The sequence below is a fragment of the Hypomesus transpacificus genome, chromosome 3 (assembly GCF_021917145.1).
Source record: "Hypomesus transpacificus isolate Combined female chromosome 3, fHypTra1, whole genome shotgun sequence".
Taxonomy (NCBI): Eukaryota; Metazoa; Chordata; class Actinopteri; order Osmeriformes; family Osmeridae; genus Hypomesus; species Hypomesus transpacificus.
Genome location: NC_061062.1, coordinates 3904024 through 3929545, shown reverse-complemented (window position 1 = coordinate 3929545; position 25522 = coordinate 3904024). Strand labels below are relative to the sequence as shown.

At 49.0% G+C, this 25522-nt stretch overlaps 2 protein-coding genes across 2 annotated transcripts; both read right to left on the bottom strand.

Annotated features, from left to right (window-relative positions):
• Positions 1 to 318: 318 nt before the first annotated feature.
• On the bottom strand, positions 319 to 21434 carry ttc7b (tetratricopeptide repeat domain 7B). Its single transcript, XM_047014267.1, has 20 exons — positions 21237 to 21434; positions 20200 to 20354; positions 19919 to 20087; positions 16636 to 16769; positions 15587 to 15708; positions 13261 to 13339; positions 12866 to 13041; positions 12473 to 12536; positions 12250 to 12387; positions 11569 to 11652; positions 11277 to 11381; positions 10905 to 11022; positions 10726 to 10783; positions 9395 to 9467; positions 9092 to 9252; positions 8027 to 8143; positions 6876 to 6973; positions 3423 to 3563; positions 2271 to 2473; positions 319 to 1892 (listed from the first exon to the last, which is right to left on the bottom strand). The coding sequence occupies exons 1-20, from the start codon at positions 21355 to 21357 to the stop codon at positions 1671 to 1673; spliced, it is 2538 nt and encodes an 845-aa protein (XP_046870223.1). The 5' UTR covers positions 21358 to 21434; the 3' UTR covers positions 319 to 1670.
• A 102-nt stretch (positions 21435 to 21536) lies between these two features.
• Positions 21537 to 25484, bottom strand: brms1la (BRMS1 like transcriptional repressor a). Its single transcript, XM_047014539.1, has 10 exons — positions 25315 to 25484; positions 24982 to 25161; positions 24781 to 24871; positions 24438 to 24565; positions 24216 to 24295; positions 23706 to 23892; positions 23448 to 23512; positions 23332 to 23368; positions 22986 to 23115; positions 21537 to 22730 (listed from the first exon to the last, which is right to left on the bottom strand). The coding sequence occupies exons 2-10, from the start codon at positions 25118 to 25120 to the stop codon at positions 22613 to 22615; spliced, it is 975 nt and encodes a 324-aa protein (XP_046870495.1). The 5' UTR covers positions 25121 to 25161; positions 25315 to 25484; the 3' UTR covers positions 21537 to 22612.
• Between the last annotated feature and the right edge of the window lie 38 nt (positions 25485 to 25522).

The window sequence follows — 25522 nt, the reverse complement described above, 5'->3', positions numbered from 1 at the left end:
CCACGCAGGAGGGACAACGCTTTGACGATGCAGTCCGTTCCTTCCAAAAGGCTTCCCTTCCTGTCTTCCTTCCCTGGCAGAATCACTGATCTGAAATGACTGGATTGGTGACAACAGAGCAGAGAAAGTCATGTTCCCATCTATCCAGTTGAGTTATATCACACATCCCCTCAAGGAGAGTAGTGAAGGAAGCATCCAGAGACTCTCCCCTGGTCATGACACAGTGTGTGTGTGTCTGGGTGTGTTCGGTAGGTTGGTACAAATCGGAAAGTAACTTTGCTTCAGCATCAATTATAATCAACAATAACCAACAACTGGTCTCTTATCCAATCACTTTTTATTGACATAATCATAAGTTTTTTTTCCAATTACAGTATAACTGATGCTGTTGTTTAATCGCCCTGACCAATCAGATCAGGGCGATTGGCATTCCGGCCAATTGGAGAGACGCGGGGTCTGTAGATAGGTTGGCTCTAGCACTAGACCAGCAGAGTAACCCTTCTTGAACTCACATCTTCCAACATCAGATATATAGATTCCAGAAGGGGTTTGGATCAACTCAAATCCATCAACCAAATATGTTTCTATAAAATAATAATTCAGTAATATAAGATGTTTTTTGTTGTTGTATGGTTAAGATAGCTGGATCGATCAATGTGCTGTCTTTTCAAGTTCACCATGACTTTATCGAACTTAAATACAATTTTCAAGTGTGCCTTCTACAAATACGACTCTATTCCCAAATGGCTGTTCTTACTTTAGAATATACAGTACATACTCTCTACAGTCACTGGCCACTCACTTTACCCAGAGGTCTGTCAGGTATATAGATAATTTACCTTCTCATGAAATAGTAAACCGTTCTAGAAATAATTCTGTAAACAATAATCATAATAAATCTACACTTAAAATTCAAGATCATGTGAAAAAGAAAAACAATATTAATCTTATTGTGTTTTGGCATTGATGTTAGTGACTGATGAGATTCAAGCTTATAGGAACTCATACACATAGCAACAACAACACCCGATTACGAAACACACTATCTGTGTGTCAATGACTTCCACATCCTGCCAAAGCAACAGGACTAAAGGTAGAATGCACATAACAGATTAAACCATGGATAAAATACATATTTCAGGTGATAGTCTATGACTTTATAGGTCTCTTGGACAAAATATAATCACGTGCTGTACACTATTGTTGCAGTTACATTCACACACACAAACACACACCCACACACAAACACACACAGACAAACAGACACACACGTCAGATTAGGCATAGTCAACATCTATGGGGGTGGAAGCGACCACAGTGCACTGAAGTAGGTAGGACAACAATTATTGTTGGTCAACACACAGGTCAATAACTTCCATGACATCAGGAACAAGCCCAACTGTGCTCCAGCGATGATGTCACCACGTAGCCGGGGTCGGGGGTCACCAGCACAGCAAAGAACTGTGGGAGACAGCAGAGAGCAGGACAAGTGCGCGTACAGCGGCGTAGTCGTTTCAAAGTGTCGTATTCAGGGGAAGCATGTTGGCACCTTCCAAAAAAAAAAGAAAAAAAAAAAAAGAAGAGCCACAGGAACGAGGCATTCCACATGGAGATGAGATGCCTTGCTTCCAATTTATGACGAGTGAGCATGTGTGTAGTGTGTGTGTGGATCAGAGGACTCTAGGTATGATGGTGAAGGGCAGTATGGGGGAGCTGGCCTCCAGCTCCAGGGCGGTCAGGAAGCACTCGGTGGCGGCGGAGTGGTTGCCCTGCGCCTGCAGCACCTCCCCCAGGCCGTTCCACACGTCGTGGGCCGTGGAGTTGACCTGCACGGCGTCACGCAGGATCTTCTCCGCCAGGCTGTACCTCTGCAGCTGGTGCAGGATCGAACCCTGGAGGGTTGGGGCCAGGGAGGGGAGAGAGAAGAGAGGGTGAGGGTCAAGGTGAGAGCGAGGAGAGAGAAAGAGATGATGAGGGTTTGATGCCGACCAGAGATAGGAGTGATAGAGTGTTACCCCCGTATACACTCCTCCTACACCACTCCACTCCTCTCCTTCTTTCCCCTCCATTCTCTGCCCTCTGTCTGTCCTCCCTAAGGACTCTGGGTAATTACTACTGAGATAGTGAGTCTAAAGACTAACACCCCAGGGAGACTGCTGAAGGATATTGCCCTGTGTGGATGCGTCTTCCTAACTCCCTGTCTGAATAACCGTGCATGTGTGTGTGTGTTCAGTGTCCGTCCGCATGTGTGTGTGTGGCAGTGCCCTCACCAGCCTCTGCATGGTCTTGACGTGGGTGGGGCTGATGGAGAGTGCCTCCTCGTACCAGCGCTTGGCCTCCTCCGTGTTCCCCTTCAGCTCGGCCACCTGCCCCCTCATGTACATGACGTTGTGGGACATGGGGAACAGGTTGGCAGCCTCCTGGGTGCACGCCGTCGCCTCCGCCGGCTTGGCCATGCCAATGTACACCTCGGCTACGGGGACAGAGAGAGAGGGGTTATACACACACGTTCTCTCTCTCTCACTCTCTCTCTCACTCACTCACTCACCCACTCACTCATTCACTCACTCACTCACATTCACGTCAACAGATATGTGCGTCATATCTCTGACAGGTGATTGCGAGGTGACAGGATGATTTCCTATGCCGCACAGCAAGACAGGAAATGAGGATCTGGGCATGAGACAGACAGGAAGTAACAAACAGGAAGTGATATAGAAGCAGCTTTATTACTTGGGCGAAACTTGAGACATCTAAGCTACGAAACGGAAGATCTCGTCGTCCGATTACTGCGGTGGAGAATCTCTGTAGTCTCACTATGTCTCAGTAAAAAAAGGGTCTGATTCTCAAAGATTCTACACAGACTAATGGCAGACATAGAGAGAGACAGATAAACCCTATCGTAACAGAGATCTGCTCGTCTCTCTCTCTGGAGCCAGTGTGACGGGCCGGGCCTGGTGGGGCAGAGCAGAACTGGCTGGCAGAGGAAAGACTGCTCCCTTGGATCCTGAAGGCTTTGCAGATGTCACTTCCTCCCTCTCCCCATCCAGGCGGTGTGGTGTGCCTCGACTGTGATCTACAGTGTGTTAATGTGTGTCTATCTATCTGTCCATCGGGAGGAGTATCTAGAGGAGTGGAGAGAAGCTGCTGGCTCGCCAGGCCTGTCGGTGTGGGCGGCTCATGAGCTCTGTGGTGGAGGCAGGCCCATCGCGGAGGAGGAATCTAAATGGTAGTAGCTCGTCCAGGGGACTGCGAGCTATGCTAATGCTACTAGACCACCTGACAGGAACACGTCAATTCCAGTCATATGCTTTTGTTTTGCTAGTCATAGAATCAGAAACACACAACCTTTCCAGTACCTTTACTTTTACCGTGCCAAATGAACGTGCGCACGCACACAAACACACGGTGTGGGAAGTTACCTGCGTGCAGCCATATCTGAGCCAGGGTCATCCAAGGGTGCAGGGGACCCTGTTTGGGGGCGTTGCTCTGCAGAGAGGAGGCCACCTCCGACAGGGCCTGCTCCACCCTGGAGGCTGCTATGGACGTGGCGTGGATGGAGCCTGGAGGTGTGAAGCAGACACAGGTCAGGGGTCAGAGAGGACAGGGGGGGTGGTCTGGAGAAGCAGCCAGACCAGCAGTCACCTCAGTCCTTCCTACACTACTGTAGCTGTGCTTGTATGGCAGACAGGGACTCATCAGCTTATGATGATATAAACTCCTCAGACAGACAGCCTTGATGAAATCATCCTGAATGGTGCACGGTCATGGTGTGTGTGTGTAGAAATGGGAGGAACTTAGCTATAGGCTGAAGTTTTCATCTGGCTAGCAGAGAGTTTACCATCTAAAGAGAGTGTGCCGAGTTCTAGAAGTCAGATTTGAACATTCTAGAACTCTTGACAGGGAGTTTTAAGTGTTCTAGAAAAGAGACAGAGAGCTTTAGATGAAGGCCCAGAGGAGGCTGCTATCTACAGAGCTTGTCAGGGTGATTTTGGGGGAGGGCGGGGCGGGGGCTGGGCTGGGTTTAGGCAGTGAGGATATCCACGTTGGGGAGATGCTGCTGATAGGGCCTTCAGAGGGGAGAATTGACAGAGTTTAAGCTGGAATGGGACTAAGAGGATTTAGGGAAATGGGAGTAGGGATAAGTCTCTGGGTTCTCTATCTGCAGGACACACTGGCTAACACGCACACACGCACGCACACACGCACGCACACATTTGAGGGCAAACACAAAGGCACTTTCTCTTCGCTCACTTCTCTAAGTAGTGATGAAATCTCAAAAGTATTACCCTGCATCTCCCAATGAACACTCTCTCTACCTCGCTCTCGTTCTCTGTCCTTGTGTGGGCATGTGTGTCTCTCTCTCTCTTACTCCCTCCCCTCCCCTTTTCTAATGAACCACTCTGCTGTCTGTCTGTCTGTCTCCCTGGTTATTGACTGAAGCCAGTGGACAATGTGCCTATAAACCCTGCTATAGATCTCTGCCCCACTGCAGCACTTAGCCTGCCTAACCCCCTACACACCAACCCTCCCACAGCACACTTCTAAATAGCAGGCTACTGTAACAGGCTAACCAATCCACACCTATCTCCAGCTATCTTTCTAATACATCTGACCTAACTCTCACTGCTAGCTACATTATTGTTGGCTGGGTTTTACTGAAGCCAAACAGTCAGTAGCAAGTGAGCCGTTCAGCCAAATTTGTATAGCAGTCCACGGTAGCCTAGGGGATAGCTTCCAGATTTGGTGATTGGGTGGACTGTTGAGGTCTGAAAGGTTTTCCTAATTGAGTGTTTGAGGTATCTAATAGGACGGCAGGCTCTCTGGTGTTGTGAGGTCAATCGAAAACCACAGGGTTAGAGGTTAAAACGGCACACTGTGCAGAGGAAACCACACAAACACACAAAAACATACACACAGCAGCCAGCCTGGATACAAACAGCCAAAGGTTCATGCATGTTACAAAGCACAAGAGAGAAAAATAAAGAGAGAGAGTGAAATAGAAGTAGAAAGAGAGAAAGCATTTAAACAAATGACAACAAATCCACAGGTTAAATCCTGATTTGGGGATTGTTCTTTTGCTGAAAACTTGAGTTTGTCAGCCTCCAGGTAGTATTGGAGGTACGACTGCAGAGCTATGAGGATCAGGAGAGCGTCCAGCCTGCCAGCAGCCAGCGGGGTCAGAGCTAGGAACATCTAAAGAAGGAAGCGTCATAGAGGGCACGCCCCAGGTGACCAGGTACACCACAACTCCAGTGGTTCCAGCTAGGAGCACACAGACAGACATTACTGGCACTTCCTTCTGTTTAGGTTCCTTGGGGCAACTTGGAGCTGCTTATTTGGATAGACACTGTCCCCAGCGTTGGCGGGTAGTGTGCTAGGCTGGGGGGCAGTATGCTAGGCTGAGGGGGAGTATGCTAGGCTGGGGGGGGAGTATGCTAGGCTTGGGGGCAGTGTGCCCTGCAGTATAGGGACAGAGGGAACTCTACTTACAAACTGAAAACATGGAGTAAAAACCCTGTATGTTTGCGTCTGGCATTCTGCCTTGAGGGAAAAAAAAGAAGAAAAAAAGAGAAAAATACAGGAAAGAAAACAGGAAGTAAAATGATTAGTGAAGGAGAGGAGGTCGAGAAACACAGAGGACAATCCAGGTAGGGACACAGGGTTAAAGTACCTTCACTACAGATAAGACCACACAAACACACACACAGGGAGTGTGGCAGGATGTGGTCTGTGATCAGCCCACTGCGGTGGTGAACGCAAACCAGCCAGTGGGATTCAAACACACACTCTGTAAACTCTGTGATTGGTCAGTGAGTCACACTCCACCCCATGCGATTGGCTGACATGGCCGTGCACAGTGCTTTACTGGTGCCGGAGAGTCGTCTGCGAGGGATGTGGTCGCAGAAAGCGTGGGTGTGGACAGCTGGCTTGGTGGTGGGGTCTGGCCTGGGAGGGGCGGTGGGAGGGAGGAAGGAAGGAGGGACAGGGTTGTGGGAGGGGACCACAAAGACGGGAGAGACAGGGGAGGAGGGGGAGGAGGGGGAGGAGAGGAGGGAGGGGGAGGAGAGGGAGGTGGGGGAAGAGAGGAGGGAGGGGGAGGAGAGGGAGGTGGCTTCCGAACTGGAGTGAGAGGAGGAGGAGCCAGAGGCTGGAAACAACAGCAGAATTACCAAACAGAAAAAAGACCACGGATGATGAAAAGAAAAACGACGTCACTGTCAAACAGGAAACGAGACGTCTCACGGCGACAGACAAGAGGAAGAGGATTTAACGAGTTGAAATGAAGATATTGTGAGGAGGAGGAGGAAGACTGAGACAGAAAATAAACACCATATGAAGGCTGGAGCCGTTCCCTTGGCAACAGCAGATTGAGAGAGAAAAGAGGAGGGCTTACAGAAAAGATACAGACATAGAGATAAACACAGGGTTTCTATGCTGGGTGCAGACCCGGAGAAAATAAAAAAGACTCTACTGTCTATGCATAGACAGGTGTGAACAGTGACAGGATAAGAGACAGAGTGCTCGGCGTTTGTTTGGGCTGGGGACTAGAGACCCACTGTTCATCATCCACAAGTCCACCGTTCTGGTCCCTTAAAGCAGCCTCTCTCATCCCTGGTCCTGGGGGAACCCCTTACACACCTGGTTCAAAGGAATGGGTCGTTATCAAGCTCAACAGAAGCCAAGTGTTGGACGAGGGAAACATCTAGAAGATGCAGGGCAGGGGGGCCCAAGGACCAGGGTTGAGACACGCTGCCTTAAAGAACGTAGCTGCGTTTGAGAGAAGTGTGTGGAAATAGAAGCCACTGGGAATGAGCTGGGTAGAAGTAGGAAGGCCTTGAATGTGTGTACGCGTGCATATGTGTGAGTTCTACCTGTCTCTGGGTCACTGAAGTCCGGCAGGGTCATGGTGTTGAGTTGTCTCCTGTCTGCTATGGCTCTGTCCAACAGACTGCTTCCCCGACCTGAATCACTGCAGCACACCCACACACACGGCAGGCAGGCACACACACACACACACACACACACACACACAGCAGGCAGGAGTGCGCGCACACACACAGAAAACACAGAGTCAGGCAGTTAGACCAACAGGCATACACATTAGGAAGAGCGAAAGGAAAGGAGAGAATGTGAAAATTACAGCGATGGTTTTGACAGGCTGATGAAATCAGGTGCAACTGTGGAAGGTTAGGAGGAGAAGCTTCTAGCCTCGCTAACCTTGTCTCTAGCCAGTACCTCTCTGAGTACCTCTCTGAAGGGTGGCCTGCCTGGGGTCTGACAGGTAAACACTACCTGGACTAAAGGAGTACCGTCTCCCCATGGAGTTAAGGCATGAGAGCCATAGACGGGCTAGACAGACTGTAGTTGTACTGACATGGTGGAGAAAGACTCTAGGTAAACACACACACACACAGAATGAAACATGAAAGCCAACGGCAGACATGCGCTGAGGCTCAGAGGTGTGGAGGAGAAGTGACCATGCAGATCTGTCAAATCGCTCATGTCTTTGAATCCCATTCTATCCCCGACTTGATCCGAACAAAGCATCTGTTCTGATGGGCTAAAGATCCTGTTTTTGTTTTCCTCTCATCTGGACTCGAGGGCATCTTAAGAACTCTGCATTGGGATGGGAATCTTTCTCTTTCTCTCTATTCCTTTCTTTCTTTCTTGTTCTCTCTATTTCTCTCGTGATAGTTAATACCAGGAGGCTACAGGGGCTTTGGTTGAGGTCAGATCACATATGTTCACACACACACCCACACGTACACACACACACACAGTCTGGTGGGGTCATATGTTGTACTAGATTCCCTGCTCTGATGTAACAGAATCACACATATATATGTATATATACTGTATGTGTGGGTGTGGGTGTGTATACACATCCCTTAGTAGACCAGGCCACCAACACACATTGTCCAGAGTCATCAGCCCTACCCCTAACCCCCATGCTGCCAGCCTGGGCCATGGGCATCCTGAACTCAGGAGGGAGTGTGAGTGACACACAGTGTGTGTGTGTTACCTGGGGTTGGTGAGGTTGTAGCAGGACTTCCAGATCTGCAGCATGTGTTTACAGGTGAGCAGAGCATCTTCTGGGCCCCGGCACAAAGTCTCCAGCTTGACCTTGGTGAACAGCAGACTGGAGACCAAAGCGCACACACACACACACACAGTTTAATGTTCCTGAAATCCAATCTAACTACACACACAGTTCTATCTCAAGGATGTCTTGCGGAGGGAAGGGGACAAAGAGTAGGAGAGGGGGGGGGGGGGGGGGGGGGTGAGTGGAGGAAAACAGAAGAGAGGGAAGGGATTGGAGGAAGTAAAGTAGGCAGGGAGGGAGGATGCATAGATCTGAACTCCCCCACAGAGGCAAGCAGGGCTAAAGCCAGGATGGACATTCAATTGTTCAGAGAAGGCAGAGAGGAGAAAATCTATGGGGGAGAGAGGGGTGGGGGGGAGGGGGAGGAGGAAAGGGAGGCAGGCAGTTATGTGAAGCAAGCTTCCATTAATAGGACCTCCTGTCCTCCTCCACCACTTCCTCACCCCTTAGCAGTGATATGTATTCATGTACAGTTGTAAACAAACACACACACACACACACAACTGGCAAAACCCTGTAGGCTTGTACTGAAGAGCACTCCTATAGACTACATTCTCTGTATGTCTAGATATTTCTCGATGCTTTCCAAGGAGGACTGTGTGTGTGTGTTACAATACAGCAGACTGTTTAATATATACACATCTATACAGACACTTTCTTCTTTTTTTTTTTTTTCTACACATGCCTTCTGCCTGTAGTGTCCCTTTGACAGTAACACACTGACGCTTATCACCCGAACAGCTGGATTAATATACACACACACACACACACGCTCACATGCTTTCCATGGACACACACAAATACACAGTTTCCAGTTTGTGGACACACATGCTCCCTCAGGCTGTGTTGAAGCTCAATCAAGCTCGAGAACAAATTACAGCAGAGAAAGGGAAGTCTACTCTGCCCTGTTATGCAAGGGGCCGGAGTGTACAGCAGAGGCAGGGGGTTGGCTTACAGGGCTGTGTGTGTGTGTGTGATACGTACATAAAGTTCTCCGGGTACTCGCTGAGAGCCATCTCCATGATGTTGAGGGCGTCGTGGTAGTGTTTCTGGGCAGAGAGGAGGAGGGCCAGGAGATGGAGGGAGTGGACATCATCCCCCTGCAGCTGAAGGGCCTGGCGGACATAGCCCAGAGCCTCTGGGATCTACACACCACACACACACACGTCAATCTGCTTCCCTGGGTCGCAGAGTCGGTTCTAAGTACTACCAAGTGACAAGTGACCAAGAGTTCCGTGGCACTTTACAGTGCTTATAGCTGTCTGTGTGTGTGTGTCTGTGTCTGACCTGTCTGGAAACAGCCAGCTGCAGAGCGAGGTAGAAGGCAGCCAGGTGGTCAGTGGGGGACAGACTCTGAGCCCTGAGATAGAGACACCAGGTGGTCAGTGGGGGACAGACTCTGAGCCCTGAGATAGAGACACCAGGTGGTCAGTGGGGGACAGGCTCTGAGCCCTGAGATAGAGACACCAGGTGGTCAGTGGGGGACAGGCTCTGAGCCCTGAGATAGAGACACCAGGTGGTCAGTGGGGGACAGACTCTGAGCCCTGAGATAGAGACACCAGGTGGTCAGTGGGAGACAGACTCTGAGCCCTGAGATAGAGACACCAGGTGGTCAGTGGGGGACAGACTCTGAGCCCTGAGATAGAGACACCAGGTGGTCAGTGGGGGACAGACTCTGAGCCCTGAGATAGAGACACCAGGTGGTCAGTGGGGGACAGACTCTGAGCCCTGAGATAGAGACACCAGGTGGTCAGTGGGGGACAGACTCTGAGCCCTGAGATAGAGACACCAGGTGGTCAGTGGGGGACAGACTCTGAGCCCTGAGATAGAGACACCAGGTGGTCAGTAGGGGACAGGCTCTGAGCCCTGAGATAGAGACACCAGGTGGTCAGTGGGGGACAGACTCTGAGCCCTGAGATAGAGACACCAGGTGGTCAGTAGGGGACAGACTCTGAGCCCTGAGATAGAGACACCAGGTGGTCAGTGGGGGACAGACTCTGAGCCCTGAGATAGAGACACCAGGTGGTCAGTGGGGGACAGGCTCTGAGCCCTGAGATAGAGACACCAGGTGGTCAGTGGGGGACAGACTCTGAGCCCTGAGATAGAGACACCAGGTGGTCAGTGGGGGACAGACTCTGAGCCCTGAGATAGAGACACCAGGTGGTCAGTGGGGGACAGACTCTGAGCCCTGAGATAGAGACACCAGGTGGTCAGTAGGGGACAGACTCTGAGCCCTGAGATAGAGACACCAGGTGGTCAGTAGGGGACAGGCTCTGAGCCCTGAGATAGAGACACCAGGTGGTCAGTAGGGGACAGGCTCTGAGCCCTGAGATAGAGACACCAGGTGGTCAGTGGGGGACAGACTCTGAGCCCTGAGATAGAGACACCAGGTGGTCAGTAGGGGACAGACTCTGAGCCCTGAGATAGAGACACCAGGTGGTCAGTGGGGGACAGACTCTGAGCCCTGAGATAGAGACACCAGGTGGTCAGTGGGGAACAGGCTCTGAGCCCTGAGATAGAGACACCAGGTGGTCAGTGCGGGACAGGAGGTTAGCCTTCCTCACTTCACTACCATCTATCACTGCAGACTGTACACTGCAGCCAAGGACAACACTCACCTCTGGAATGAACCTAGAGCTTTCCTCTGATAGTCTTCCTGCATTCCCCTCAATGATGCTGAGAGAGAGAGTGACAGAGACAGAGTGAGAGACAGAGAAAGATTGAGATATTGTGTGAATATCCCATATTCAGAAGCAAAGCATTGACAGACACACACACACTTCTGTTGCTAACTCACCGTCAGTGGCCTTGAGGCTGTAGACCAGTCCTATGGCCAGGAAACCTTTAGCCCTGAACTCTGCAGCCTTGTCCCCCATCTCCACCACCATCTTAGCAAATTGCTCTCCGTCCTCCAACTGGTGTGCGTGTGGGAGGGAGGGAGGAGGGGGACAACAGGAGAGAGGGACAAGGGAGACAGAGGAAGAGAGAGTAAAGGAGCTTATGATTACAAAGACATTCAGCACAATGCTATCTGACAGCCTATGTCTTCGTGGATGGGATCGAGCTTAGTTGGGAAGGCAGGGATAGCTTCCCCTGGCAGGCTGGGTTTGTTCTCACTGACCCATCAACTGTTGTTCAGTTCACCAGCCAGCCAGCCGTCTGTACTAACCCAGTGTAGAGTTCCGATACACAGCTTGACAGCCAGTAGAGGGATGGTTGGGTCATCTGGCTTCAGACGAATACACTCCTTTAGGACCTTCACCGCTCGTGCAGACTTCACACACACACACACACACACACACACACACACACACACACACACGTACACACACACAGACACACGTACACAAAAACGTTGTGAAGCAAACAAGGGGGAGCACGAGTAGATCATGAAATAAATGATGTTGTGACACACTTTTACTGTGCTTGAGTGTAGCTGTGTGTGCTTGAGTGTGTTGTACCTTTCCAGCAGCCATTAGAGAGAGTGCCAGCTGGTACCACAGGTGGAACTCCTCAAAAGCAAACTTCATAGCTCTCTCTAAACACTGAGGAGCGAAGGAGAGGGAGGGGGATAGGGAGAGGGAGGGGGATAGGGAGAGGGAGGGGGAGGGGGGGGGAGGGAGGGGGAGGGGGAGGGAGAAACAGAAAGGTCAGCATCTCAAATAAACAGAGTAAGCACTTCATACAGCTTTCACTCAACAGAAAGCAAAGGCAAAACAAGTTGAAATCAGCTCATGTTGCAGCATGTGTTTTGTGTGTGTGCGAGAGAGTGTGTGTGTGTGTGTGTGCGAGCAGGGAGAAGTGCCACAAGATCAACTTCAAGCTCCTCCAGATCAATAATAATCAAGAGATCTACTCTGCTATTGACCAATCAGATCTCCCTTCTCCTGTATCGACCTCCAGCACCTTGTCTCCGGGCTGCCGAGACTGGCAGCTCTGGTTACCAGGGCAACAGGGCCACTGAGCGCTGGTAAGTCCCAGCGGGCCTCCTCGGATGTTCCCACGGATACGGAAGGCGAGTTAGGAGCTGAGGGGTGTGTGTGTGTGTGTATGAAAAAGTGAGCGGAAGATAAGAGAAAGACAAAGATGGTATGTTCTGGATCTGTTTGAAAGTCAGTGACTGCGTGCGTGCGCGTGTGTACCTCTGACAGCATCTCGTACTGGCCTCGCCGTCCCAGTGCGATGGTGAGCAGGTCGTACACCACAGAGGCACTCTGGAGGCTGATGATGCGGTCGTTGTTGTGCTCGGGGATCCTGCTGAGCACGGCGTCTCTGTTGGCCTGGGGGGTGCACACACAGTCACCACCTGACCCCGAGCCTGGGGTCAACCAGGAGATCTGCTATGGAGGCATACGAGGGTCTTACCATGGACTCACTGATGAGCAGCAGCAACAAGGCTTCCTCTGTGTTCTCCTGAGGGCAGAACAGACTGGGAGAGAGAGAGAGACAGAGAGAGAGAGAGAAACAGAGAGAGAGAGAGAGAGAGAGAGAGAGAGTGAGAGACAGACACAGAGAGAGACAGAGAGAGGGAGAGAGAGAGAGAGAGACAGAGAGAGAGTGAGAGACAGAGAGAGAGTGAGAGTGAGAGACAGAGACAGAGAGAGAGAGAGAGAGACAGAGAGAGAGAGACGGGCAGAGAGAGAAAGATAGTTTTTTTAAAGATGTGTTGTGAGGGATAATTGAATAAAAGTATAGTGTTTCAGGACTTAAGGACTGGGCGAACATAGGGGGTGCACACACACACACACACGCTCATACTTCTCTCCGGAGTAGATTCGTGGTCGTCGACTGAGAGCGTAGTCCTTAGGATGGGAGGACCCTTGGCGTAGCGGGTCGTCCAGTGGAGATTGGTGGGGCGGGTCTTCCAGAGGGCTCCAGTAACTCTGCTCACACATTCCTCTCAGCAGGATCTCAGCCAGCTGTCTGGCTATGGTCTGACACACACACACACACACAAACAGCATCGTCAATGACGACATGTAGGTGAAGACTGACGTTTTACAAGGTAGGCTGCATGTTGAGTTGAAAACAATCAAAGAATCAGTAATAAACAAACCTTTTGGTTCAACAGTATACCACGCTCGTATATGCTGTTTAATTGAACTGTCTGTAATCGAAAACACACACACACACAATCTCTACCAAGCACCCACCGTGCGTAAGTTCTGGGTGGTCCTGGTCTCCACCGCACGTAGAATCTCCCGGAAGCGGCCCACACCCCTGGTGAGGTTGCTATGGTGAGCAGAAACGTTGATGTTATGTGAGAGAAAAAACGTGGACAGATGGTCATCTACCTACTTTTCCATCTTTCTACAGTCTCTACAGAGGGGATTGTGCATGTGGGTGTGCGTGCATGTGCGTAAGTCGACAGGAAATGTCAATACCACATATTGAGAGTTCTCTATGGATCAGACCCACTTTCACAATCTCACACCCACTCAGCTAATGCAACACACACACACACACACCAGCCCTCCGGCATCAGCAACCAGAGAACAGCCATTTTGAGTGTGTGTACATAAAGGCTTATTGTGCATGTTTGAGAATCGATACAGTGTTCACAGTACAGAAACTGTGGGGTGAGTGAGTGAGTGTGAGAGTGAGCATGTTTGACATCAGTGACAGCCTGTCTGGGTGTAGATGTGTAGCTTTGAACATGAGGCAGAGCCTTGCATCATCTACTAACTGGCAACTGCAATAACACACACACACCTCTCCTTCCCACACACTTTCATTGGTTCTCATCATTTTACCTCCCTCCTCTCATTCTCATCTCCCTCTCCATCTCCCCCCTGGAACAGTGAGTAGTTTGCTCCCCTTTCATGCCCCCAGTAGGACTGTGTACCCCTGTCATGTATTGATGCATGTCCTGGCACAGCCTCCTAAAGCAGCCCTACGCTGTGAGCTGACGCGATCGTTCCTGCTGCCTGACGGTTAAGCTCTAGGCATGCTGGGATACTGGAGGTCAGATCGACACGGGGGGGGGGGGGGGGAGGTGTATCTTCAATCTTAAATGTCCGTTCCTGATTGGATCACGGTGGTATCACTTGCCCTCCGTCACTGGCTCCCACTTTGTGTTGCCCCGAAATCCACCCCTCCACACACCACAACATGAATCTAACAAACCCAGTGTGTACTGCTCTACTTGTGTGCAGTCTCCTGACACATCAGGTTGCCTGTACTTAATCGCACCGCTCTCCCCATGAAAAAGAGAACTTTCTTCAATTCAGACTTTCCAGTCTATTGGAAGCAAAGTCAGTTTTTCCCTCAGAGAACAGCCAGGACAAAGAGGCTACAGTGACAGACTGTGACCCAGGTATGGACGAGTCAAAGTGACTACAGGAAACAATATAGTAGACTCAATACACTAGGAGGTGTATTTACGTGTTATCTAGGCTGTAGACTGGGTGTTATCTAGCCTGTAGACTGGGTGGTATCTAGGCTGTAGACTGGGTGGTATACAGGCTGTAGACTGGGTGGTATCTAGGCTGTAGACTGGGTGGTATCTAGGCTGTAGACTGGGTGGTATACAGGCTGTAGACTGGGTGGTATCTAGGCTGTAGACTGGGTGGTATCTAGGCTGTAGACTGGGTGGTATACAGGCTGTAGACTGGGTGGTATCTAGGCTGTAGACTGGGTGGTATCTAGGCTGTAGACTGGGTGGTATACAGGCTGTAGACTGGGTGGTATCTAGGCTGTAGACTGGGTGGTATCTAGGCTGTAGACTGGGTGGTATACAGGCTGTAGACTGGGTGGTATACAGGCTGTAGACTGGGTGGTATCTAGGCTGTAGACTGGGTGGTATCTAGGCTGTAGACTGGGTGGTATCTAGGCTGTAGACTGGGTGGTATCTAGGCTGTAGACTGGGTGGTATACAGGCTGTAGACTGGGTGGTATCTAGGCTGTAGACTGGGTGGTATACAGGCTGTAGACTGGGTGGTATCTAGGCTGTAGACTGGGTGGTATACAGGCTGTAGACTGGGTGGTATCTAGGCTGTAGACTGGGTGGTATACAGGCTGTAGACTGGGTGGTATCTGGGCTGTAGACTGGGTGGTATCTAGGCTGTAGAGACTATGTTCTGTAAGATGCAGCTCTAGCTTATGTCTTACAGTACACAACTGCAACAGTACCTGCTCTAGTGCCAACCTGTGGCACTCGATGGGGTAGGGAGATCTAGGGAGCAAAACACACAGCTAGTCTAGTCTGGCAGCAGAGATACCTACTATCTGTCCTCAGACAGGGGCACCATGGGAGTCCAGAGGTTTGTTGTGGGTAGAAGACAGTGTCACACGCACACAGTGACGGTTAGTGATGATTACAGATGGAAGTCACTTTCACACTCTCGTTCTCACACATGCAAATATCTCCTCTCAAAACGTGCTCTTCCTCGAACCCCCGTCCGCTCTTTTGAATTTCTTTCCCCCGTTGCTTCCCTCGTTTCCTTTTCTCACATTCCCCCCCTCCCCTCTTTCTTGTACCCGTTTTTGAAGTGGATGACGTGCGCCCTTTGTAGTCCCGTCTCCAGGAAGAAGCCCAGTTCCTGTTCCTGTGCCACCGGACCAGGCTTGGGGCTGCGGTTCTGCATGCCTGCACTAAGGGCCTGGGGAGGAGGAAGAGCAGGAGATTGGATAGGTGTGTGTGTGTGTGTGTGTGTATAGTGAACCCTGCAGTGAAGGTCCAGCTAAGAGGCTGAATAATGTTCTCTTCTATTCAAGCTCTTCATTCTAGAAGGTTTAGATATCCAGATTACAAAGTATTCACACAAGTACAGGTATACTAAAGTATATTACAGTTGTCAATGGGTATTAAAAAAATACTAAATCTGTTGTTTTAAACATTGCTCCCGTTGTACGGAAAATAACTTGTTTTCTTTCTTTTTTGAATACATTTGAATGATCTGCTTGGGTATGGAATAGGATCACATTACCCTCCACCCTTCTCTAACATGGCCTTCCAGAGAGACCACACAGACTAGCACACAGACGGAACAGAGAGAGACCTGTGGCTGACACATCCACAGAGGAGAGAGAGTGTGTGACGAGCGTATCTGCAGTCAAGGTCACAGTGAGGAACACCAGACGGCAACGCATCGATGCTGCATTGATCCAGCTCTGGACCTGTCCCAGCACCAACCCAGTGGACCCTGGACCTACTCCAGCACCAACCCAGTGGACCCTGGCTCTGCACCAGCACCAACCCAGTGGACCCTGGACCTACTATCACTATGGGACTACAGGTGCACGCATGCTAACACACAGGTAGTTTTTTCTATCCTAGTGGGGCCTGACCATTCACCCCCATTCAAAATTGTGTTCTCTAACCACTAACTCCTAACCCTTCATGTAATTCTAACCCTAACACTACTTAACCCATAACCCTAAAACACCTAGAACCCCCTGACAAAAGCATTTGCAGCTATGGGGCCCACCAAAAGGCCCCTACAGGTTCAGGATTTTCATATTTCACCATACTTGGGCAGACATTGTGTCCCCACAAAGATAGTTTAACAAGGCCACACCCAGACTACCTTTTCTACTTCCTGCAAGTACAGCAGGGCGATGTCCCCCGACTTCTCGTAGCAGACGATGATTTCCTGGTCTCGGTCCACATTCCGATTGGACATAGACGGAGAGGCTGCTGGAACCTTCTCCAGACAAAGACCTGGAGAACAAGACATATATGGAGAGAGAGGGAGAGAAAGCCAGAGAGAGAAAAAGAGAGGAGAAAGGGAAAGAAAGAAAGAGAGAGAGATGGGTAGCAAGACGTTTCAGCGAGGGTTTAGTTCATTGACTCAGACCTCAAATCTAGGCCTGTACAGTGTCGTCCATCTCACTGTAGGTGCTTAGTATATCCCCCCACTGCCCCCTAGTCTAATTTGAATTACAAAACCGTCCCCAGCAAAATCCAATTTTCGGGCGAATAACTGTGAATTTTAAGGGCAATTCTCTGAGGCTGGAAGAGTGGTTTCAAAGCTGGGAATTTGGGGTTTCATGCAAACGTAACTCCAGTTAGCGGCAACGTAGAAACATCAGGGAAAGCTCATTGGATGGGTATGGTTCAGCTAATGCTCTGGGTCTGTTGTGTTTTGCGCCTGTCATCTGGGCATGTACACTCCGGTGTAGCTAATATCCTAGTCTGGCTAATCCTTTGCAGCTACTCTCATCTGCACTTCAGACGCTGTGTTCTCCGGGGCCATGGGAAAGTGATCCTGCTCAGGTCTGCTCTGTGTGACTCACAGGGGGATCAAAGCTCCCAGACAGGCCTGAATGTTTAATATCAGACGCTGTGAGGGGACGCTGGCAGGACACTAAGCTGACGGGCGGCTGGACGGAGGGGGAACAGGAGATCGAGAGCGAGGGAGGATCCAGGACCTAGGCTTTACTAAGGATATAGAATATATGCATGCCGGTCACGGTCTGGAAAGGACACACCTGAAATACAGACCAGACACTAAGTCCTGGCTAACCCCTGTTTAGCTAACCCGTCGCTGGGTTCGATCTGGAAGGAAATTACTTTCCATCCCTCAGAAAATCACTGTCCACAGACACTCCCAGAACATCTACCCACATACTAGTGGCAAGGACAGACCCGTACTGTTGCAATACAGTATTGATTCCTTTATACTTCACTAACAGACTGTCTGACCGACCCTGTATACTTTGTAGGCAGTTAGTCAGAATATGTTCCTGTTTCTGTGGCCTAGTGGAGAAGCATAGCGTAGGTAAAGTAGACTCAGCCATGTGTACTGACCTGGAGATGACTGGGGGGGCAGTGTGTGTAATGGTGAGAGACTTCAATTAAACAATAGTTATCAATAGGAGCTTTTCGTAACCAGACCACTCCGCTCCCCTCTCCCCTTCCCCCTCCACAATACACAAACACACCCCTCCACCTCTGGCACACCACCCCCTGTTATGGAACTCTATCTGCAGTTTCCAGACTCCTTTTCAAATAACAGATTAATAATACAGAATGGCTTTAATAACTGATCAATTATGGATGTGTGTGGTCTCTGGAATTACAGATGAACAGGCCAGCCATGTCACACTCTAGTAAACCCATTCACTGGAGGGACTACACCAGATTATCCTATCATCTACCCGGCAACAAGACCTGCCCGACACACCCTGAGCCAAAACCTCATCATCACACACAGACGCACATGCAGGCAGTGTTAGACCGTGTGTGTGTGGTGTGTGTGGTAACGCTGTGGGGAGTTTACGGACAGACACAGTCAGACGCATAGGCAGATGCCCTTAATTAGCTTTGCAGTAAATCTGTTTTAGTGCTGATTCTAACCGGGTCAGTCTTTAACCAGGGTTCTGGTGTGCTCTTGTTGGTTAGTGGTAGCTGATTTAAACTGTTGTATTCTATTTTAGTTAATCCTATTTTTATTGCTTTCCTACAGGTACACCTGCACTTAGAGATTAATGTTGTGTAATTTTAACATGTTTAACTACATGCTCTTATGGTTTCTTCCCTTTAGCACTATTTTTGGTTGTTCACAATATGTACTTCTTGTTTTTGACTACCCGCAATGCTGTGGGGCTATCTTGTTGTTATTATCAGTGACCTATGCACTTTGTAAAGCTCTCTCTTGGAAGTCGCTTTGGATAAAAGCGTCTGCTAAATGAATAAATGTAAATGTGTTGGGCTGTTGTGTAGAGGTCTGTGTTGGGTTGTTGTATATGGGGGGGGGGGGGTGAGGTGGTGAGTAGAGGTGTGTGTTGGTCGGGTGTGTGGTGAGGTGTTGAGTAGAGGTGTGTATTGGGGTATTGTGTAGAGGTGTGCGGTGAAGTGTTGAGTAAAGGTGTGTGTTGGGCTGGTGTGTGTTGAGGTATTGGGTAGAGGTGTGTTGGGCTGGTGTGTGTTGAGGTGTTGGGTAGAGGTGTGTGTTGGGTTTCTGATGTGGCTGCAGCCAGGGCCAGCAGACCTCTCAACCAGAGAACCTGGCAGTCTTCTGCCCCACATCACTAATTCATCTCCCAGAGGAGAGGCACTTTCTTCCCCAGCCTAATGGGCTTCTGTGTTCCTCTAAACACACGAGGTAACCTCCCCACACACACACACTCTCCATGAGAGTTCTCATGACTAATTAAAGAGAATTAAGGACCATTAACCCCCGCCCCCACCCCCTTCCCACCCCCACAACGGCCCCCCCCCCCTCCTCCTCCAACAGTGTTCTAGAGTACCGTACTACAGACGTTCGGGGCACTCTGATCATAACTCTGATCCAACGCTCTGTTCTGCAGTGCTGGCTGACACATCCACTCTGCTTTGCACTGACACACCAAAGAGAGCCTGTGTATGTGTGCGCGCAGGGCAGAGTGGAATCTTAAATTAAGCCAACAATGGGCATCGAGCGCCACCACATGGACCGCTGTAGTATTGCAGGAACTTCTCCGGTCTGGTCAACTTTGGGTCTGTACAGATGGTTATGACCAATCAGAACATAGATGTTTCAAAAGTGTAGCCTAACAGTGTGTGGCGCAAATTTGGTGCACGCCCACCCTTTGCAGACAAATCTGTTAAAATATGTAATAGTGTAAACATTTACATTTAGTTATTTAGCAGACGCTCTTATCCAGAGTGACTTACAATAAGTACAGGGACATTCCCCCCGAGGCAAGTAGGGTGAAGTGCCTTGCCCAAGGACACAACGGCATTTGACTCAGCCGGGAATCGAACTGGCAACCTTCAGATTACCAGCCCGATTCCCTCACCGTTCAGCCACCTGACTCCCTTAAACCAGACATTAGTTTGGCCAGGCTACGTGTATATGAACTGTGCAAGCATGCGTTGGCACAAACCTTTGGTAGCGTAGGCCTCAGCGATGATAGAAAGGCGGTAGACAGGACATCCCACCAGCTGCATGTCTTCCAGAGTGACCTTGCTGTACTGATTAATGGCCTCACTGTAGTCTCCTTCCACATAGTTCAGTTTAGCCATCAGCAAACTGGCCTCCTGTATGTATTCCTCCTGTAGAAGGAGTAAGAGAAGAGAAAAGCTGGTGTTTTTACAGACAGTTTAAGTGAGTGATATAAAAACGTAAAAGTGGAAATGAGACTTGGTTGCCGTCCGACGCCCCTACCTTGAGGTTGCCACGGTCAAGGGCAGCGGTGAGGTGTTTGCGGACCTCCACCAGCCGTGACCTCTGACCTCGGGGGCTGGCACCCTGCTTCAGGGGGTTCTCTTTCAGATACTGCTGTAGCTTAGCCTCCCCCAGAAGCAGCTCCCCCAGGTCATCTGTCTCACACACACACACACACACAGAAAGTTAGATGATTATAGTCTTCTATTTTTAGGCCTAACTAGGTCTCAGAACACAGACATACCAGCTGAGATTAAGCCTTACTTAGGCTTCTCAAGCACTCAATGTCTTGCTTTGTTGGATGTAAATGTGACACGTAATCCAATGGTAAGACTGTTTAGCAGGGCACCGATGTGTGGCACGGGAGCGTAACTCACATGTCACTACGGATAGCTACTGCGTCAACAACACACAATGGAAGGAGATATGCCATATAAAACCAGCCGGGATAGGTATCGATATGGCAAATTCCCCACACGTGCTCACTGAAATTGTGTTTTCGTCCACATCATAACACCCCGTTGGGTCTGGATGGTTGGCTACCTGACTAGCTATTTCTATCTGTAATAAACGAATTGTATCTAGCAACTGTAGCTGGTCATCTAACTGCTGATGAAATTGTATTAACTTTTATTTAATCATGAAGTTAACGTTAGGTAGCTAACTTAACAAAGCTCGGCACCTTAATAGCTGCTTGACAGCAGAACCTTTGAAACTCCCACCACCAGCCTTCGGAATTTCGGAAAACTATCAGTACAAGGAAGTAGAAAGTGATCTTGGATAAAATTAAGATGAAGCGCTACACACAGGGTTAAAGCAGGCTGTCTAGACAGGCCAACTATCAGTTTCAGATTTCCAAAACAACGACTACGAATTTATTGGAACAAGACGATGCTGAAGCCAGGGTGAATGCATCCGGGGGAGACGCGGTTAACGTTGTCAGGAAAGACCGTGGATTCAGTGCATCTGTTCAGGCCTCTGATCTTTCAATGAACGAAAGAGCATTGCAAATGAACAATTGTATCTAAATGTCTTACCGTTGGATATGAGTTTGGCGGAGAGCTGCCGTACCAACTCCGGTATTTTGTCCCATTGCCCTTCGGAGCGGCATCGTTCTATCTCTGTCTCGAGTCGTGACCCAGACTTCCTCGCTGTCATCTTCGGGCTCGAGGACCACAACACGACAAGCGCACGGGATCAGCTGCGGCAGGAGGATTCAGAAGGGCATTGTTCGGAAAACAGCGACTCCCTGCGGTTCTACGTTGCTTCGTCTAGTCAAATTCATTCAATATACAGTGCATGAAAACAACGTGTACGAGCACTGTGTTACATAAAACACGTTTATTAAAAGACGTAACATTTATTACGTTTAAAAAAATAGTTTGTGACAAAACCGTACTTGATTCAAATTTACAAAGTAATTGTTTTTCATTTCCCCCTACATCAACACTGACATCAAAAACTCTGTAGGTATTTCATACAACATTGGAGATTGGGTAAAAGTTTTCTCCTCATTGCGCTTCTGAAATAAGATGTGAGGGAATGCTGACATTAAGCATAGATATTCTGAGCAAGTTAAACAGGTTTGGGCAGCAAGACGATGAAACCATGTCGAACACCTGGTTAGAAAGTTTTTACACCGGGAAAGGGAGGCAGGAAAGTGAACAGAGGACATTTTTGATGGTATGAATACTGCATTGGAAGATGAGGACTATCATGTTAATTGAAAACAGAACCTGTAACTGTAATACAGCTGGGCTCTTTAGACTGTCACACTGTCACACAAACTGTAATAAACCAGCCTGATACTGAGAGATAGTGGTTCTGCTTCTTCTGTCTCACACACTATCCCAACACTGTTAAGGCCAACCTGTGGAGCTTGTTTAGGTTGCCAGTGCCATATAAATGGCATACATGTATGGCTCTGTCATAGTATTTTTCTATGTAACGATTCATATCTCAACTGTCCAGCATCAGTCTACAAGGACTGGTGATAGCACAAATGCAACATGTCAATAAAGCTCATATAGGAGAGAGTAGACAAGAGTAGACACCATAATGTTGGAAAAAAGCCATCCTGTAGGCATTAAGAAAATGACATAAAAAGTAGAAATAGTTTATAAACACAAATTGTCTGTAAACACACTCTTTGAAAAATCCACGGGAAACATCAAACTGGCAGTGGTGAGCAGGTAGCTCCAGAGGGTCACGGTGCCTCCAGGTCCCAAAGATCCAGACAGGGGAGAGGAGAAGATGTGCTTCCCAGGGAGGAGAGCTGTGGTCTGGGCCTCCCATCAACCTGTCCTTCTGATTCATCAGGGGGTTCACATGTGGGTTTTATGATGTGTCTGTCGGTTTTAGCAGAGTTCCGTGGAGTGTTCCGGAGTGCGTGTCTGTGTACTGCTGGCGTGTTTCAGGAGTGCTTGATAGTGTATTTGCCTTTCTGCAGCTGGGAGATATACAGCTTGGATTTGCTGCCATCCAGGCGCTTGAACCACACCTCGTCGTGGTTGATGGTAGTGATGATGGCACTGTGGGTGGAGGAGGAAGATAGAGAGGAAGAACAAGGTGATGATAGAGCGGGGTAGGGGGATAGAGGGGAAGAGAAAGTGAGAATAGAGCCAGAGGAAAAAAGGAAAGAGGTAGAGAAGACAGAGTCAATATGACATCTCTGCAACTCTGGCTAAAACTCTCGCTGATGAAGTACATTTGTGACATGATTTCTCTCCATCACAGACAACAGACCGAGGATAACCTAGACAGGAGGGGCAGGGATTAAGTCTCACCTGGTTGGGTATTCATCCTTTTTGTCAATGCAGATGTTCTGACCACGTCCATACCACTCTCCATCGTAGAACAACCGCCCCTCCTCAGAGCGGGCACTGTGTTGGAGCTTCTCGTTCTTATTAGTGGGGGCTGGGAGTAGAACACAGGTACAATGGTTACGTTTGGCTTGTGTGGAGTGAGCAAAGTAGGTTGTGTGCATTTGTTGGCTCAAAAAAAAGCATAAAGCGGTGACCAGATTTAAGGTGACAATGTCAGACAGAAATGACACATCAGAGAAAGCCCAAACTGTCTGTCCTGACAAGCAGAGAAACAGCACCGTGGTTGCCTGTAAAGTCTGGCCCTCACCTTCTTTACCTCTGTGAGGACCAAGAGTTGCCACTGCCTGCAAAACAAAACACTGTTATAGTAATAGTAACAACTTCAGCACATCTATGCGCACACACACACACACACACACACACCTTTCTGATGGCTGTCCAGTCCTCTAGGATGTCCAAGTCCTGCAGCATATAGACAATATATGGTCGTGCACAGAATTAAGGAAATATTAACGTGTTCTGGACAACAGACCATTTTCACAGACAGAATATCACTAGACTGAAAACTAGCTATTTGAGTCTCTTGGAAAAAACAGACAGACTGGAAAGGGCTGCAGCCAAAAAAGTCAACAGCTAGTGGCTTAGTGAAGTGTTTCTTTACAACAACAACAAAAAGGATATCAGACACTGCGACAGGCTTCTTCTTCTTGTCTGGACTAAAGGGATCCTTCTTCTTGCTCCTCCGAGACTGCAGCTCATCGTTCCAGAGCTCTGAGGTGATGTCTATGCTGTGCCTGTCTTCTTCCAGGCGCCTGATCTTCTCCTCAAGCTCACTCTGAACTGTGTCAAAGAGCAGCAGCTTCTCACTCTGGAACCATGACATCAGACAGGGAGTCAGGTGACACGGGACAGGATAGGGGGCAGGAGGGGATACAATAAGGAGAATTAAATGGAGATAAGTTGTAAAATATAGAGAGAGACAGAGAAGGAAGAGAACATGGGAGGTACAGAGGACAATGCGCCAGGCTCAGCAAAGTACAACAGCAAACAAGTATTTTTCAGGGATATCAGGAGTATTGTGTGGGCAAGGAGAGTATTGATGCGGTCTGGTCAGAGTTAAACCCAGTTTGTCAGTTTAGCAGTGAGGCCAACCCCATTTTTTATTGCCAGTGACTGAAAATAGTGTCTCACCTCCCAGTGCTGGCAGGCTGCTTGGATCTCACACTCATACTTGTTCTTCACAGACTCCTGACAGAGCTCTTTGTAAATCCCTGAGGCAGAGGCGAAAAGACACACACTGTTCAGTCCACCCACACCTGCTATCTCACTATCAATCCACCTTGCGGGAAGCTTACCCTTGGTGTGCTTGTTCACAGCGGATATAATTATTTTTATTTTTTTAAGAAGCCTTACCTGCCACCTTAGTCCTGATCTGCATGTTCTCCTGCAAGCTGGCCAGAGGGTCGAGATACTCAGAGGCCTTCCCTGACATTACCTCCTGCAGCTTGGCATCCACCTGGCTCAGGCGCTCCTTGTATAGACTGGACAAGACACCATAGCATGATTATTGGGAATCAAGCGTAATCTGACCAAGTCTGGACTGCACATCATAGGTTTGTCTGTTATTTGATGGCTCAAATGGCTTTCGGCTGTTGAGACCAAATTATAACAGTGAACACAAATACGATCTGGGAGCAACGTGAAATCTTTCCGTGACTTCGCATCGGTTTTAAATATATAAATGTATCAAACTTACTGGTCTTTCAGGTCAGTGAACTGTTTCTCCAAGTTGGTCATCTCGTCGAGACATTCCATTCTCCTTCTCTCACAGTCTTCGTCATCCATCTCTGTGGAGCATGATCGACAGAGAGCGTCAATCAGAGATAGACAAATTCAAGGTAAATCGTGGCAATGAACATAGGGGTAAATCGAATGTGTTATTCTGTCAAACATCCACCTGAACTGTCTCCATCCTCCGACACGGACGTGCTCTCCGAGTCGTCCTCGTCCGAACTGCTGCCTTCATGCTCGGGGTAGTCCACCTCCATCTCTTCGTGGTTACTATCCTTGTTCTTTTCTCGAGAATTTACTGGCATTTTGTTGGCCTAGCCAGAGATTAAATATGTATCCTGTCCAACTAAAGCAGACAAAAATGTGCTAATTGTTCAACTACGATGAGAACCGCCTGAATTAAAAGAAAGCTAACTAGCCTAGCTATGCTAGCTAGTGCTAACTTTGCTTGCTAGTACTAACTAGTCTTCTACGTTAGCTAAGCGAACTAGATACCTACCTAACGTTAGTCGTTCTGAATATAACGGGAGTTGACCGGTAGCCGTGTCTATAAAACATGCATTATATTAAAGTGCTACACAATTCATGAACAAATGTTATTCTTCTAGATTGATGACAGCTGTCGATAGCCAAGCGAGCTCCTACCAGCTAAAAACAAATGCAGTTCATTCGCGCAGAGGTGACGTAGACTAGGATCTTGGGAGTTG